General features: G+C 44.5%; 1 protein-coding gene across 1 annotated transcript; it reads right to left on the bottom strand.

Annotated features, from left to right (window-relative positions):
- Window positions 1–603: 603 nt before the first annotated feature.
- ACOT13 (acyl-CoA thioesterase 13) lies at window positions 604–14,956 on the bottom strand. Its single transcript, XM_032341254.1, has 3 exons — window positions 14,605–14,956; window positions 3,111–3,295; window positions 604–860 (listed from the first exon to the last, which is right to left on the bottom strand). Exons 1-3 carry the CDS (start codon window positions 14,683–14,685, stop codon window positions 668–670), a joined length of 459 nt encoding a protein of 152 aa, XP_032197145.1. The 5' UTR covers window positions 14,686–14,956; the 3' UTR covers window positions 604–667.
- Between the last annotated feature and the right edge of the window lie 16 nt (window positions 14,957–14,972).

The following is a 14,972-nucleotide window of genomic DNA, read 5'->3' as shown; positions in this document are numbered from 1 at the left end:
AGGAGGAGCTCTCCTGTCTCTGCCACATATTATCTCCCTAAATGATACTTCCTTTGGTTACAATTACAAATTACAAAAAAATTTTTTTCCTTCAATGCTCCCTTTGTTTTCTTGAACACATGCTTGCTTTTAAGCACAAGACACCTTAAGGTCAATTTCCCTATCTCATCCTCGCAGTCCTGAAATCAGCCATTTTCTCCAAGCTGCCCAGGTTCCTTTTAGAGGGAAATACTAGAACTTAAGAACTGGGTGCCCACGTTGTGTGCTCACTGCTCCTGGGAAGTCTACTCTGTCCTTTGAGCAGACAGCAGCATGACAAAGGATAAGTCAACCTTTAACTGGTGGGTAGTGTTTCCAAATTCAAGTTGCTTCCTATATTTCTACTGGGCTTTAGTTTTAAAGTAATCTCATCTCAAAATGGCTCTGCTGTCTTCTTTGCTTTACCTAAGTTTTCAGAAACCCTTTCAGCTAAGAATTTTTTTGTCCAAGTATCATCTATATAAGATTACAAATAAACCAAAGAGGTTTAAAATGAAAAATAGAGACAGTCCCGTCCTATGTTCCACTTGGTTCCTATGTCATTTTCCCCAAAGAAAAGAACTATTTCTGGTTGTGCTAGTTTATTTTGAAAGTTACATTTGTTACAAGTCAGCTTTACACTTGGTCTTCATTGTTTGGTGTCTTTGAAGTCAGCCTGCAGGCCTTGGTTTCCCAGGTGTTTGGTGTGTCTGCCTTGTGCCACTAGTTTCCCCGTGGTCTTGTTCATCAGCTCCACAGAGGCAAATGCAAGTGTTTTGCCTTGCTTCAGAACATGCGCTGTTATCACGATGTCTTCTCCTATTTTAGCAGGTGACATGTATCTTGAAGGGAAACAGATTTAAATATAGTTAACAGCAAATAATTATACTTTTTGAATGTTAAAAAATTTTTAACAGCAATTTTTTATGAGGGGAAGTTGTATGCATCTCTTACACAGCCTTCTTACGTGTTACTTTCCTCTACCAAGTAGTTTAGGAATAGTATCGTAAGCTTTCTGTTCTATCAAATGTGGATGGCTGGTCCTGACCAAATTCATCTTCCCCATTCCATAGCCACACGTTTTCTTCTTCCATAAATAGGAAAGGCACCCCCACCCCACCCCACCCTGGCCAAGTTTCCCATCTCATACTTATTTGGGGCTGGTGAAAGCCAGCTTTTATTTAGTCTACTTAACTTCCCCAGGTGAAGTATTGCCTGTGCCCTGTACTGTAGGTTCCCCCTTACCTGTGGTCCAGAAGGAAGTAGCTGGTCCTCCTGATCTATTGTCACAAGGTCAACAGTAACCTAACACTGCACCCCTGCCTGTCTCTCTCCTCACTTCATCACGTGGGCATTGCATGTCCCGTCCTCACTAGAAGGCTGTGCGCAGTACAAGGGAGTTTGAGAGACCGCACTCATACGGCACCACAGTATATAACACTTGTTCTATTTTATTATCATTTATCTGTGCCTGGCTTACAAACTTGATCATAGGTATGTGTGTATAGGGAAGAACATATATATGTATATGTTTTGTATATATATTATATAAATATATATAATAGGTTTGGTACTATCTGTGGTTTTGGGCATCCCCGGGGGTCTTGGAATGTAGCCCTGTGGGTAAGAAGGGGACTACTGTATCTCGTCATAACAGTATTTGGGATTCACTCAACTGTACTGGAGTAAATTCTGCACTTTACTGCACTCAAAAACGATTGAATGTAAGAACTATGAGAATTGATAGAGGCCCTTAAACCCTGGTGATGAGCTGCATGTATTTTTTAAGAGACACTTGCCTACCTACCGTAATCGTAAATTGTCATTTATTTTGGAAATATCAAGAGTAAATCTCTGAGACTGTTTCCCCATTCAAATGAGCCCATTTTTGAAGCTCAGGCACTTCTTGACTGTGACCCGTATCTGACCACACGTGCGTGGAAACTGTGTGACTTACTACAAATTCTTCAGGCTCGCGAGAGCAGCAGATCTCAGAAGATCATGAGGTGCCGCGCTCGGCTGGAAGACCTCTGCTCTTCCAGAGGCTCCTGAGGCAAAGTGGAGTCGGCAGCGGGCCTCACCCCTCACCACCACAGGGACTAAGGTAAGGACTGCAGACCGAGCTCACCCACACAGTAAGCAGAACCTTTGCAGATCTTAGTTTCAAGAGCATTTCCCTCGCCCTGTGATCTGCTTGTTGCACCTCCATTTATTCCTATGGTAAAGAAGGGCTGAATTTTCTTATGGTCACCTGATGAAAGGCTGAGACTGTATAAAACTCTCATAACTGACGTAATTTCCGTTGCCCTCATGTTGTGTAATACTGGCTTTCCCACCCTGATCCCTGCCCTTTCCCCCAACAAAAGTCATTGTTCCGCTGTGTCCGTGGAAAAAGCAGTTGTCGTGAAAGTGAACCCCTGGGCCTGTGCCCTCTATTGATGGGAGCAGCAGTGGTACTAGTTAATGCTCAAAATGAGTTTTTTACACTTGAAAACAGGTGACCCCTGCAGGCATTTTCAGGGTGGTGAGTGACAGCCTGGCCTCTGGGGGCCTGCTTCCCGATCTCCTAGTTCATGTCTGCAGAGCGCGTTGGCGGTTGCAAGGAGAGACACAGGATTGCAAAACTGGACATTTGTGTTCGCCTTGTTACAAGGCAATGGCAATGTAGACTTGATGAAAGTTTATCCAGCTTCCCTTTGAATTTTATTCAGGCTTTTTTCTAGGCAGTCAGTACAACCCTCATGATGCCTGTACGAGTGGCAGTTGCAAGGCAGTTGTGGACCACGTCTGGGCCGTGAGTCTGTGATGCCCCACCCCCACCCTGCCCCTCCGGTGTACAGAATAGGAGCTGAGTGTTTGCTGTTTGGAATGTTTAGGTCATGGCCCCTTTATTCCTGATGCGGCACTTAGCTCCTCTAGTTCTAGATTCTATGGCTGTGGGATCTTTCAGGGCACCTCTATAGCTATACTTCAGGATGACCAGCTCAGGGCATCTCCAATTTTATTTATGTTATAAAGGTATTTAGTCTCAGTTGTTTGAAGTGAGTTTTCACATTTAAAAAAGTTACTTGTAGTACCGTCTGGATACGTACGTTATGTTCATATCCACGCTGACTCCCGGCGCTCCCCTTTCAGTGCACAGCAGAGCTATTGTTGATATGTTATCCACTAAGGTGGCTGTCATACCACCGTGCAGAGTGCCTAATCTGTTGGTGTGGGCGTCTTCTACTTTCATTTCACAAATCACTTTCCCAGGGACAGCAGAGACAAGAGTCACCTAAGTGTAAAAAAAAATTTTTTTTCAACATTCTTTGGTATTAAGAAACCCAAACAGCCCATCAAGAATTATCACTGGAGGGGCACCTGGGTGGCTCAGTGGGTTGGAGCCTCTGCCTTCGGCTCAGGTCATGATCTCACGGTCCTGGAATGGAGTCCCGTGTCAGGCTCTCTGCTTAGCGGGAAGCCTGTTTCCTTCTCTCTTTCTGCCTGCCTCTCTGCCTACTTCTCATCTCTCTGTCAAATAAATGAGTGGAATCTTAAAAAAAAAAAAAAAAAAAAAAAAAAAAAGAATTATCACTGGATTAAATGGAGTCACTCCAGGGGCGCCTGGCACGTCTCTTGATCTCTTGGGGTTGTAAGTTCAAGCCCCATGCTGGGTGTAGAAATTGCTTAAAAATAAAATCTTAAATCATCCCAAAAAAGTTAACTAGAGGGACGCCTGGGTGGCTCAGTTGGTTAAGCGGCTGCCTTCGGCTAAGGTCATGATCCCAGCGTCCTGGAATCGAGTCCCACATCGGGCTCCTTGCTTGGCAGGGAGCCTGCTTCTCCCTCTGCCTCTGCCTGCCACTCTGTCTGCTTGTGCTTGCGCTCTGTATCTCTCTCTCTCTCTCTCTCTAACAAACAACAAAAAAAAGTTAACTAGAAATTCAAGTAAGTTACAAATATTAGAAATATCAAGTAAGTTACGAATGATAGACATTAACCCGTATAGAAATTGTTCTTAAAGAAAAAGGAATACTGGGATGCCTGGGTGGCTCAGTCGTTCAGCATCTGCCTTTAGCTCAGGTCATGATCACAGGGTCCTGGGACCGAGCCCAGGATCGGGGGCTCCCTGCTCAGCAGGGAGCCTGCTTCTCCCTCTCCCACTCTCCTGCTGTGTTCCCTCTCTCACTGTATTTCTCTCTGTCAAATAAATAAAATCTAAAAAAAAAAAAAAAAAGACAAGAAAAAGGAATATTTAGGGAAAGAGTAGTTCTGGTTAATCTCCACTCTGCAGAAATTTTGGACCCACAAAGCTGGCAGGTCCCTGTGATCTATTAACCCATGACAGGTTTAACTTGGATGTTCCCTAGTTGTTGCAGAGAGTAATTTTTATGATTTTGTAATGAATGGTTTTAACAATTTAAAAAACAGACGACGAAATTCAGTAATTCAGTGAGTTACCAGAATCAACAAACTTAAACCATAAACCCATTTTTTAATATAAGAAGCTCAACAATAGAATCCGACAGAGGTGAACTGCAGCTTTCAAGGTCCTGCCCGTTTATAGTATTGTAAGGAAAAAGAATTATATGAGTGTCTGGAGCATTAAATGGTTCGATTCTACCTAACTGCTACCTTAGCATCTTCCTACGGTAGGTGCTGAGCCAGGCCCTAACGTGCGCTACACAATAAGGAAGGGATAATTTCCGTCTCGTAAGTAACTTAAATTCAGAGCGGTTTGTTGTCGGGGTCACCTATGGTGTGGCAGAACTGACGGAGCTCTAGGTCTGTCTTCGAGTCTCCCTCAGCAGTAACCGTGAAGTGTCTGGATATGCAGTGTTCTCTAGGCTCCCACCAGGAAGACACCTGAGAGTTTCACAAGCCACAACTTCAGCGGTTTTGCTGCGGTTTATCCCTGAGAAGTAAAACGGAACAGAGCCAAACAATATGAATCATCCTGAACAATTTTATGTCCTGTTTTGCTTAACAGGTACGTCAGTGCCAAGTAAATATTAGAACAGGATCAAGTGTATTCATACAACGAATGATCTAACCACAAGATGTCCTCATAAACTAATGGACTTATCAAGCAGGACCAAGGTGTAAGCTCCCCATACTTGGGCACTGAGTACGGCAAGCGCTGGCCACGTGAAGAATGAAATCCAATCCCTGCTCGTCAGGGCTTCACAACCTGAAGGGAGAGGCGAGCACACGGCGCAGGGACTTCCTAGAGACAGAACAGATCCAAGTCACTAGAAGGGTGTCTAACGGAAGTATGTCTTCAGAGAACAGACATTAGGAAGGGCTTCTTGGGGATCAGCAACCAAATCGTGATGGACTGAGTAAGCCAAGTGAAAATGGGGAAAGCAGCCAGGCAGGGCAGGGGAGAGAACGAAATCGAGCCTCACAGACACCAGAGGCAGTTTGGTGCCATGTAAGCGTGGGTGTGTTTAGTAGAGGTTAGTTGTTCAAGTCCCGTTGGATTCTCTGACTTCAGCTGGGATGGGTGACAGGAGGGAATACAAATGTTGACTTTCCACTGCAGAATACAGTTTTTAATTCTTTTTCTTTCTCCCAACTTGAAAGGCCAAAGGACACACAAGTATACAAGAGTGGTTTAAAATATACATTGGAAGAGAGAGCGTTTTGACAGTCAGCCTGACATGGCAAGAGAAATGCTTTTATGTGTGGCCATTTCTCATCTCCCTAGATGAAGGGATTCAGCCAGTGGGAGCTAACAAAGGAATGTCCTAGTCATCTGCCCAAAGCTAGTAAGTGATCTTGTTGGGGAAGAAGCCAATGGAGAGCTGACCTCTGTTTGATGAAAAAAAAAAAAAAAATTAAAAAAAAAAAAATCTCCGTTTCCATTAAGATACAGGCTGTAGGGGACACAGTTGTTTACAGGTCATTAACTATGGCCGACTTGGAGTTAGGGACTGCACTCAGCCGCCCCAGGTGTGTGGTCTCCATCCTCACATCTCAGACATGGACACTTGGATCCTCCTTCAACTCCGACATCTCCGGTTCAACCCCTGTGCAAAATCACCTCCCTTCACACCTCGCCTTGCCTGGACTGCTGCAGACAACTAGGTCCTGCTCCATTCGGTCTTGTGGGAGGATGTCCGGAAAGCCTTTTGTGATGCAGTGGGTCAGGAATATATTTGCTGTGGCCCCAATGATACAGAGAATTAACTGCCCAGATACTTGCATTCCCGGGATCCCACGGGTCGGGCAGCTGCAGGAGGTTGGCAAGAACCTTTATGGCTCAGCCCAGTCTGACGCATGGGCTCTGTGGTTTATCACAGAAATTAGATACGTGCACAGACAACCATCCATCCCTTTTCTGGATGGCTTGCAGTGAACTGTGTCTTGCGCGTTCCTCGTGCAGTCAGGGGAGTCTGTGTGACTCGTGCGGCAAACACCTAAATTCCATCACACGGAACGTACTTGAGGTGAGTCTCCCCCTTCCTCCCCTACCTTTTCAGTAAAGACAGAAGGGATGCCCAGAACCGACAGCAGTGAAGGAGATGGTCCCTAGTAGGAGGTCTGAATGCGCCTGGCACAGAGTCGGTGCTCAAATGTTTGCTCAGTGAGGGACTATGGTCCGACCGGAAGGGCACTGCAGGAGCAGTCCGTGACAAAATGCACGACACGGGGCGGCACCGGCACCTGACTGACCGGGCCGCAGGGAGGAGTCTCTTCTTGGAAGATCCACCCTGCTGGGCCCCTGGCGGGAGGCACTGACAAACGCTTCTGAGCCTCTACTACGGACTTGCCCCCCAAGCAGCGCTCTCCATACAGAGAGGGAAGTAGGGAAATCAACAGACGCTCTCGCAGGATCCACGTAGGCCCCACAGCAAACAGCGTACACAGTGGAGCCGAGAAAGACAGCGAGTGATGCCGGGGACAGAGGTGGTGGAGGAGCCAAACTAAGATGTCCAAGTCCTCAGGAAGGTAACAAGCCAGCAGAGCTTGTAAGAGAAGGCCAGAAATAAGAGATGTTAGCAAACGACTGCCACGAGAGGCACAACGAAGCCCAAGGAAGAGCGAAGGGGGCTTGAACGAAACAGTGAATGGAATTCAGCCAGCGGAAGTAACATCAGTTCCCTGGAGTGGTGGGGACAGTGACCGCTGGGCTAGGAAGGAACGTGAACCACCACTAGTTTTTCACAACGGCTGGTAAATGGCAGGTTTTACTGAATCATTCTAAAATACCTATAAATACGGACACTATGAAGGCCTCACATTAGTAAGCTTTCTGCCCTACATGTGTTCTCTGCCGCCTGGAGCCTGGAAAAGGGGTAATGGAGAAGGACCATCCCTATCCCATATACATTGAGGACCAGGGCAATGTCTGTTCACATCTCCTGATCTCCTCGCCAGGGGGGACATACAAACTCTGTAGAATTGTTGCAGGTGATCTAGTTTGGAACCTAGCATTTGAATATGAATATGGAGCCATTTGCAGGAAGGGACGGTGCCTTGCAGGTAAGTAAATATGGTGAGTCAAGGCCCAGCACACAGCTTCGTTGTCCTAGGACAGTGCCGTGAATCAAACAGCAACAAAGAAGTTTTGAGTAACCTCTCTTCACTGAGGAACAGCATTCCAGAAATTCCTGCAAGTCCTAGCCTGGTTGAGTAAATGTTATACTGCCTTTATTTTTTTATAGTGTTCTGTGCTGAATTTTAAAAATATATATATTTAACTTCTATCAAAGCTCTCAGTCACTTTCTGAGATCTTCAGAAAACAGAGGACTTGAATAAAAGGGCTTCTTAGACAAGTGGCAGAACATTTCAGCAGCAGCCATTTCCAAGTGTGCACGGAGTCCTAAACCCTGACTATCTTCCATGGTGGAAGAAATGTAAATTCACCATTTCTTTCAACTGGGCCTCCATTCACCACTGCTAAAAGTATTAATGTTCCAGAATATTTACAGTTGCTCTGAATTGATGCCAAATCCCTTTCCCCTATAGTATCAGCAACTTCTGACTTGAGTCCATAATTTCACCAATTATATCTTGACTCCTTAAATCTTAGCATCTAAACCGCCATGTTCCTTCTCTTCATTAGATTTTTAATGACAACAATCATTCATTTTATATGAATTCATTATAATAAACAGTGTAGGGTTGCATTTCCTACCTAGCACTCCTTCACTACTCTGTGTCATTCACTGGCATTCTCCAGGCCTATTCAAATATTTATACATATTTAGGGTTCCCCCCTTTCTTTTTATAAAATTACAAAAACGGGATCACATTCTACATATTACTTTGCAGCTTCCGTTTTTTTCTTCCTAGTAAATCACAACCATGCCTGTAGTTCCAGTCCCAGAACTCTCTCAATGGCTTTGTGCTATGCCCTACTATTGAATATATTAGATTTATTAAACTCTTGCTTGACATGTGTGTTCTTGCCATATTTTTTACCATTACAAAGTTACTTTTATTTGTAGAAGATCAATCACCAGAATTAGACAGCTGGGTAAAAGGTATGTAAATTTTTAACAAATCTGCCAGATTCCTTTTCAAAAGCAGTAAGAGTGCTTCATTCCCTAATTCCTCATCAATAATGTATATTATTACTCTGAGTTACTCTTTTTACAATGTGATAGGCAAAATAATGTTATCTCACAGTTTAAATGTGTATTAACCAGATTACGAGCCAGGAAGCATGCTTAGTGCCTGACTTTCATGCTTATTGTCTGACACTACATCTCTTGTGTAAACAGCCGGCTGATACACTTTGGCCCACTTACGAAACTTTTTATAGCTCTTCTTACCATATCTGATTTTTAGCTCCTATTCATAGAGAAATCCTTTTCCAGATAATTCTATTTTGACTTTTATTGGGTTTTTCTTTTCCATGAAGAGTTCGTATTAGTAAAGTGCAGAGTGCCTGACACACAGTACATGCTATGAAAATTTCAAGATAAAAATTTCCAATTTTATAAGGTCATCCACATCATTTTGTGACATGCTTCTATGATAATACGTCATTTTTAAAACTGTGACTCCTTTACATGGAGCTACAAGTGATTTCTTTTATCAGTTCCTCTGTGGCTGAACATTTAAGTTATTTCACGTGTCTGATATCACGAATAATGTTACAACCAGTATTTTTGTATTTAAGTCTTTGAACAAAGCTTGCTTTATTATTTTCTTGTGCATTTCTTAGACCTAGATGATTTTAATGGCCAATAATGAATTTGGAAATAATCTGTTGTTCTGTCATGTTGACAAATTTTCTAAATAATAGAAATAATTGTGCTTTTGTGGTCAGTTCAAAGCCTCATGGTTCTTCTAGTAAGTATAAGGTTGGTTTGTTTGTTTTAAAGATTTTATTTCACAGAGAGAAAGCAAGAGGGGGAGGAGTACAGGCAGGGGAAGGGGCAGAGAGAGGGAGAAGCAGGCTCCCTCATGAGCAGGGAGCCCGATGCAGGACTCGATCCCAGGACCCCCGGATCAGGACCTGAGCCAAAGGCAGTCGTTTAGCCAACTGAGCCACCCAGGCACCCAGTATAAGGTTTGTTCTAAACCTTAATGAATGTTTAACTAAAATTAAATCCTAAACCTTAATGCTTCTCTCTAGTCTGTGTTCTTCCTCTTGGGACATCTCATTTCCTTATACATCATCTCGTTTCTGTAAGGATGACTACGCAATTTTACCTCGCTTCACAACTCCACTCCCTTATTTCTGCGTTGGACTCTACATAGCCTTTCCAGACCCTCGCACGGTGCCTCTCACTTGAGATTCCCAAGATATGTTCCTCCACATGTGTTACTGTGGGACTTAAACATGATAAAGTGAAGCATGTTTACTTATGGCAGAACTAGTCAATGTTTTAATGTATAAAAAGGCTAGATCATCTCCACTTACGTGAAGTACGTAGAGTACTCAAATTCAGAGAGACAGACAGTACATGGTGTTGCCATGGCTGGAGGAAAAGGGAATGGAGTTAGTGTTTCATGAAGACGGAGTTCCAGTTTTGCAAGCCGAAGAGTTCTGGAGGTGGATGGTAGTGACGGTCGCACAACAGTATGAATGCAGTTAATACTGAATCGTATACTTTAACATGGTTAAAACGGCAAATTTAATGTTATGTATATTTTGTCGCAATTTTTGTTTTTAAAAAGATGGGATACGACATCAATGTTTCCTGAACTTTTTTATTCATGGGACTCTCTTTCTCAGGGAACATCTGATGACACTATGTTCCCTGGATTCCACTTTCCTTCTCTCCTAGGTAATAAACTCCTCGAAGGCAAGGGACTGTGGCTGTATTTCATTATCTCACAGTACTTGGTTTGTTGACTGATTTTAAGGCGATCTATTAGTAAGAGCAGGACATCTGACTGTTCTAATAGATTAGTGTTTTATAAAAGATAGGTTTTGTGGGTGTTTATAAACACTGAGAAACCGGAGGTTTTTTGTTTGGTTTTTTGTTTTACAAAGGACAGCCTTAAAATAATAAAGATGTTCTAAGTTAAGATCTTGTGCATTAATTTGACACCCGAAGCAGGACTGAGTGCAAAGTGCCTTCTTCAACAGATCGGTTTTGGAGGAATAGAAAGTCATCATCATTTAGCAGATTTTATATGCTGGTTCTAAACATCTGTCCAAGACCCAAAGCTCCATGGGAATATTATGAACATTTCAAGTGTTATCTTACTTAATTCATTGACTAAAAAAAAAAAAAAAAACATTTAAAATGGGGCACCTGTGTGGCTCAGTCAGCTGAGTGTCTGACTCCTGGTTTTGGTTCAGGTTGTGATCTCAGGGTTGTGGGATCGTGTCGCAGGTTGGGCTCCACGTCTCAGTGTGGAGTCTGCTTAGACTCTCTCCTCTCCCTCTGCCCCTCCCTGCTCCTCAAAAGACAAAAACAAAACAGAACAAAAAGACCTTCAAAAGAATCAGAGGTTAGCACTCAGGACAGAATTGTCTTTTGTATATAATCAAGAAAAAAACAGCACCTCTCTTTTGGCAAGCTGGTTGTCTCTACTGGAGTAGTTAGTAAGGCCACTGTAGGCCTGGATAATGGGGCAGACTTAAAGTGATAGTACTGCACAGCTCACTTGCTTCTTACACTCAGTAATAAGAAGAGGGTCACCTAGGTGGCCCAGTCCGTGGAGTGTCTGACTTTTGATTTCAGCCCAGCTCTTGACCTCAAGGTCATGAATTCAGGCCCTACACTAGCCATGGAGCCTACTTAAAAAGAAAAAGGAGAAACATTATTGCTTCTGACTTTTGCAAAGTAGTGATAAGAGCACAGGTGTGTCTGAAAAAGATCATGTATACCCTTATTCCAATTTAGTTTTAACAATATGCTTGTATTAAATGCTTAAAAATAAACATTCTTATCTTGAAAAATCTCTAGTTTCCCATTTAAATAACCAAAGGGACAACTATTTGACATAAAATAATTTCATCAATCAAGGACCGGTGAGGCAACAACACGCTAGTTATTTTAACAGAGAATATAAGTAATTGTTAGAGATTTAGAAAAAAACTCATTTTATCCCATACCAAGATGAAGGGGTTAAGAGGAAGTTCCATGATCTGAACAGCCGAAGTTCAGCACAAAGACATGGTTTATACTATGCTATTTATTTAGTTTTAACCCAGCACAGAGAGAATGATTAAAAAGGTTTTTCAGTGTCAGCACTGTTGACATGTGCACTGGATGACTCATTATTCTGGGGAGTCGGGGGCAAGGAGCCTGCACACGGGAGGACAGTATCTGTGGCCTCACCTAGTAGATGCCCCCCATAGTGCCCTTTCCATCACACTCCAGTCGTCCCAAACAGATGTCCCACAGGGAACAAAATTACTCCTAGTTGAGAAACACTGGTTTAGGTCATGTTACATTTAAGTTTACAATAGTAGGAAAGGAACCAAAGTCACAACTAGCTTTATGCATCACCATAAATATATATTCTAGCCCAAGCAACTGTGCCCACACAAGACACAAACACAGATCCTATTAGAGATCAAATTAATACAGAACACCTACAGGGGTACTGACCTGTGCAGTTAGTACGGTAGCCACTAGCCTGATGTCAGTATTGAGCACTTGAAACGGCCAGTATGACTGTGCTGTTAAGTTTAAAATTCACACTGGAATTCAAGGTTGAAGTCCCCCAAACAAGATACTTTTGTGTGGATTACATGCTAAAATAATATAATTTCAAATATAATGAGTTGCTTAAAATGTATTAATAAAATTAATTTTACTTATTTCTTTATGCTTTTTTTTTTTAATTAAAGATTTTATTTATTTATTTGACAGAGAGAAATCACAAGTAGATGGAGAGGCAGGCAGAGAGAGAGAGAGGGAAGCAGGCTCCCTGCCGAGCAGAGAGCCTGATGCGGGACTCGATCCCAGGACCCTGAGATCATGACCTGAGCTGAAGGCAGCGGCTTAACCCACTGAGCCACCCAGGCGCCCTCTTTTTGCTTTTTTTATAGTTATATATATGTGTATATATGTACATATACATATATAAATAAAATGATATGTGTGGCTTGCATTTGTAGCTTGTGCTACATCTCTACTGGACACTGCTGGGTCTAGAATCACAGGTACCTCTATTCAATCTTACTACAACTTCTGAGAAACTCTGTACATCAGGTTTAACAGGCATATCCTCTTGGAAGACTTGGACCACCAAAGCCAACTCCGGCATAAGTGAAGTTTATGATTGTTACAGTGAGACTGTTCAAGGTATGAGATTTTTCTCAGACTACTCAAAGGCAAATCCAACCCGCAGCAAGATTATCAGGGGAGGACACACCCAAAATTTGGTTGTTGGAAGTTTAATAATGAAAATGGCTATTGATGTTTTTAGGGAATTCAGTCTTCCCCTTAGTTCAATACTTCTTTTGTTGCATGTATCTCTCTCAAAAAGTTACTGTTAAAAAGTAGCATATCCTTGGATTTTATAGTGTTTGCTATTTGAAAACACTGAATACATTTGAGCATGATTTCCTATGTTTTTCACAAAAGCCCTTGGCTATAATGATTGAAATACTGAAAATGTAGCCCAAATGTTGTTTCCAGGAGGAGGACTTTGGTCCAATGGTCTACATTCTTCCTACAAGTGATAGCAGTTGGTCTGTTTAAACTCCACTTTTAAATTATGTATTTGCAAAGTTCCCAATACTCTTTCCTAATCAGAAGGAAAACAGGCAAGAGTGCCTGGGTGGCTTCGTCGGTTAAGCATCTGACTCTTGATTTCAGGTCAGGTCATGATCCCGGGGCTGTTAGGTCAAATCCCACCTCCGGCTCTGCACTGGGCATGGAACCTGCTAAATTAAGATTCTCTCCTTCAGTCTCTCCCTGACCCACATGCCTCTCTAAAAGGAAAACAGTCATGCATACTTAAAATATTTAGGAAAAAGCCTAGAAGTTCTTTGGCTGTCAAACGTCTTCCAAATCTGACATAACCAAGGGCTTCTGTTATTCGTGTTTATTTATAAATGATTCCTAGGTAAGACGATTTCTACAAAGACCCCGAAAACTAAGAATCTGGGCTAGTCTGTTCATGTGCCAAGGAGACAGAGGCTATCCCTGCCTGACTCCGAAGCACCCCTCTTCCCGGAATCTGGCTTTCCCACCTTGCTGCAATTATTTATTTTCTAATCCTCTAGGCTGCAAGTGCATCTTAAGTGTAGACATTGTCTCTTCCTCTTTTCCTCAGAGCACTACCGGCCTCTGTATGTTGAAGGCCAAGCTTTCAAGTCCTTCCCCGCTCTGAAATCAAGAAAACTGTCTCCACAAGTGAGCATCGCTTCAACATTCCCCGACTGACGACGGTTTGACTTAAGATTTCCCCACTTTATAATGGCGTGACAGCGTTACACATTCAGCAGAAACTTCGAATTTTGAATTTCCATCTTAACCCAAGCTAGTCACACGCAGCACCACGCTGGCCAGGTGCGGGGCAGCTCCCTGCCGGCCCCGACAGCAGGAGGGCTAGCAACTCTGCTTAAAATTATACTGTAACGAGGGGTGCCTGGGTGCCTCCGAAGCTTAAGCCCGGGACTCCCGATTTCTACTCGGTCATGCCCCCAGATCTCACGGGAGGTCCAGCCCTGCCTGGGCTCTGGGCCGGGCCTGGAGCCCGCGTGAGATTCTCTCCCTCTCCCCGTCCTCCGTGCTGGCGTTCTCTAGGAAGGAAGGAAATGATTCGTTTCCCCCGTTCCCTACAGGATTCCACAAACTGAAGAGATACTCAACACCTCGGACAGAACGGGCTTTGCGTCGGATGATTCTGCCCAACCGCAGGCTACGAAGCGCTCTGAGCCCACGGGGCAGGCGAGGCTAAGCGACGAGGCTCGGGTTATCGCACGCGCTGTCCATCCACCGCGTGTCCACCCGGCAGGGGTGACTCTGGAAGGAGCCCCATCCTGAATCGAGGCCGGTCGGAACCTCGGAGCACACGTTTCCGTGAAGTAAACCAGGCGCCCGAGCTCACACACGGGACGCCAGGACAGCCGCCGTCACCGCCATGGAGCGGCGCTCCCGGGCAGTCCAGCGGGATCGAGCCGGAGATACCCCGCGCCGCGCTTTCCCGAGAAGCCGGCGCTCCCACGGCAGTACCTTTTCCAAAACTCTGTCAAACCCGGGGACACGGGCCATCGCCTTCATCACCTCCAGCACGTTCTGGGTCAAGCGGCTCATCGTGGACCGCTCCGGCTCTGGACAGGACGCAGCGCAAGAAGGAAGCTTGGGTGGAGTCGGGGGGACCCCGAAGTCCGCGAAGGGGTAAGGGCAGGCAAGGCAAACAGCCTCGACCTCTCCGCCCGCTGGGCGCTCGGCGTCTGCCCCCCTCTTGTACGCGCCGCGGGCGGCCCAGCGGCTCGCGCTCTCACGTCCCGCCCCCACCTGCGTTGTGACCGCGCACGCGCCGCGGCCCCCGGCCCCGCCCCGGCCTGCTCGCCGGCGGCGCAAGCCCTCCTATCGCACTC

This window comes from Mustela erminea, chromosome 4 (genome assembly GCF_009829155.1).
Source record: "Mustela erminea isolate mMusErm1 chromosome 4, mMusErm1.Pri, whole genome shotgun sequence".
Lineage (NCBI taxonomy): Eukaryota > Metazoa > Chordata > Mammalia > Carnivora > Mustelidae > Mustela > Mustela erminea.
This window is presented reverse-complemented; position numbering and strand designations above follow the sequence as displayed.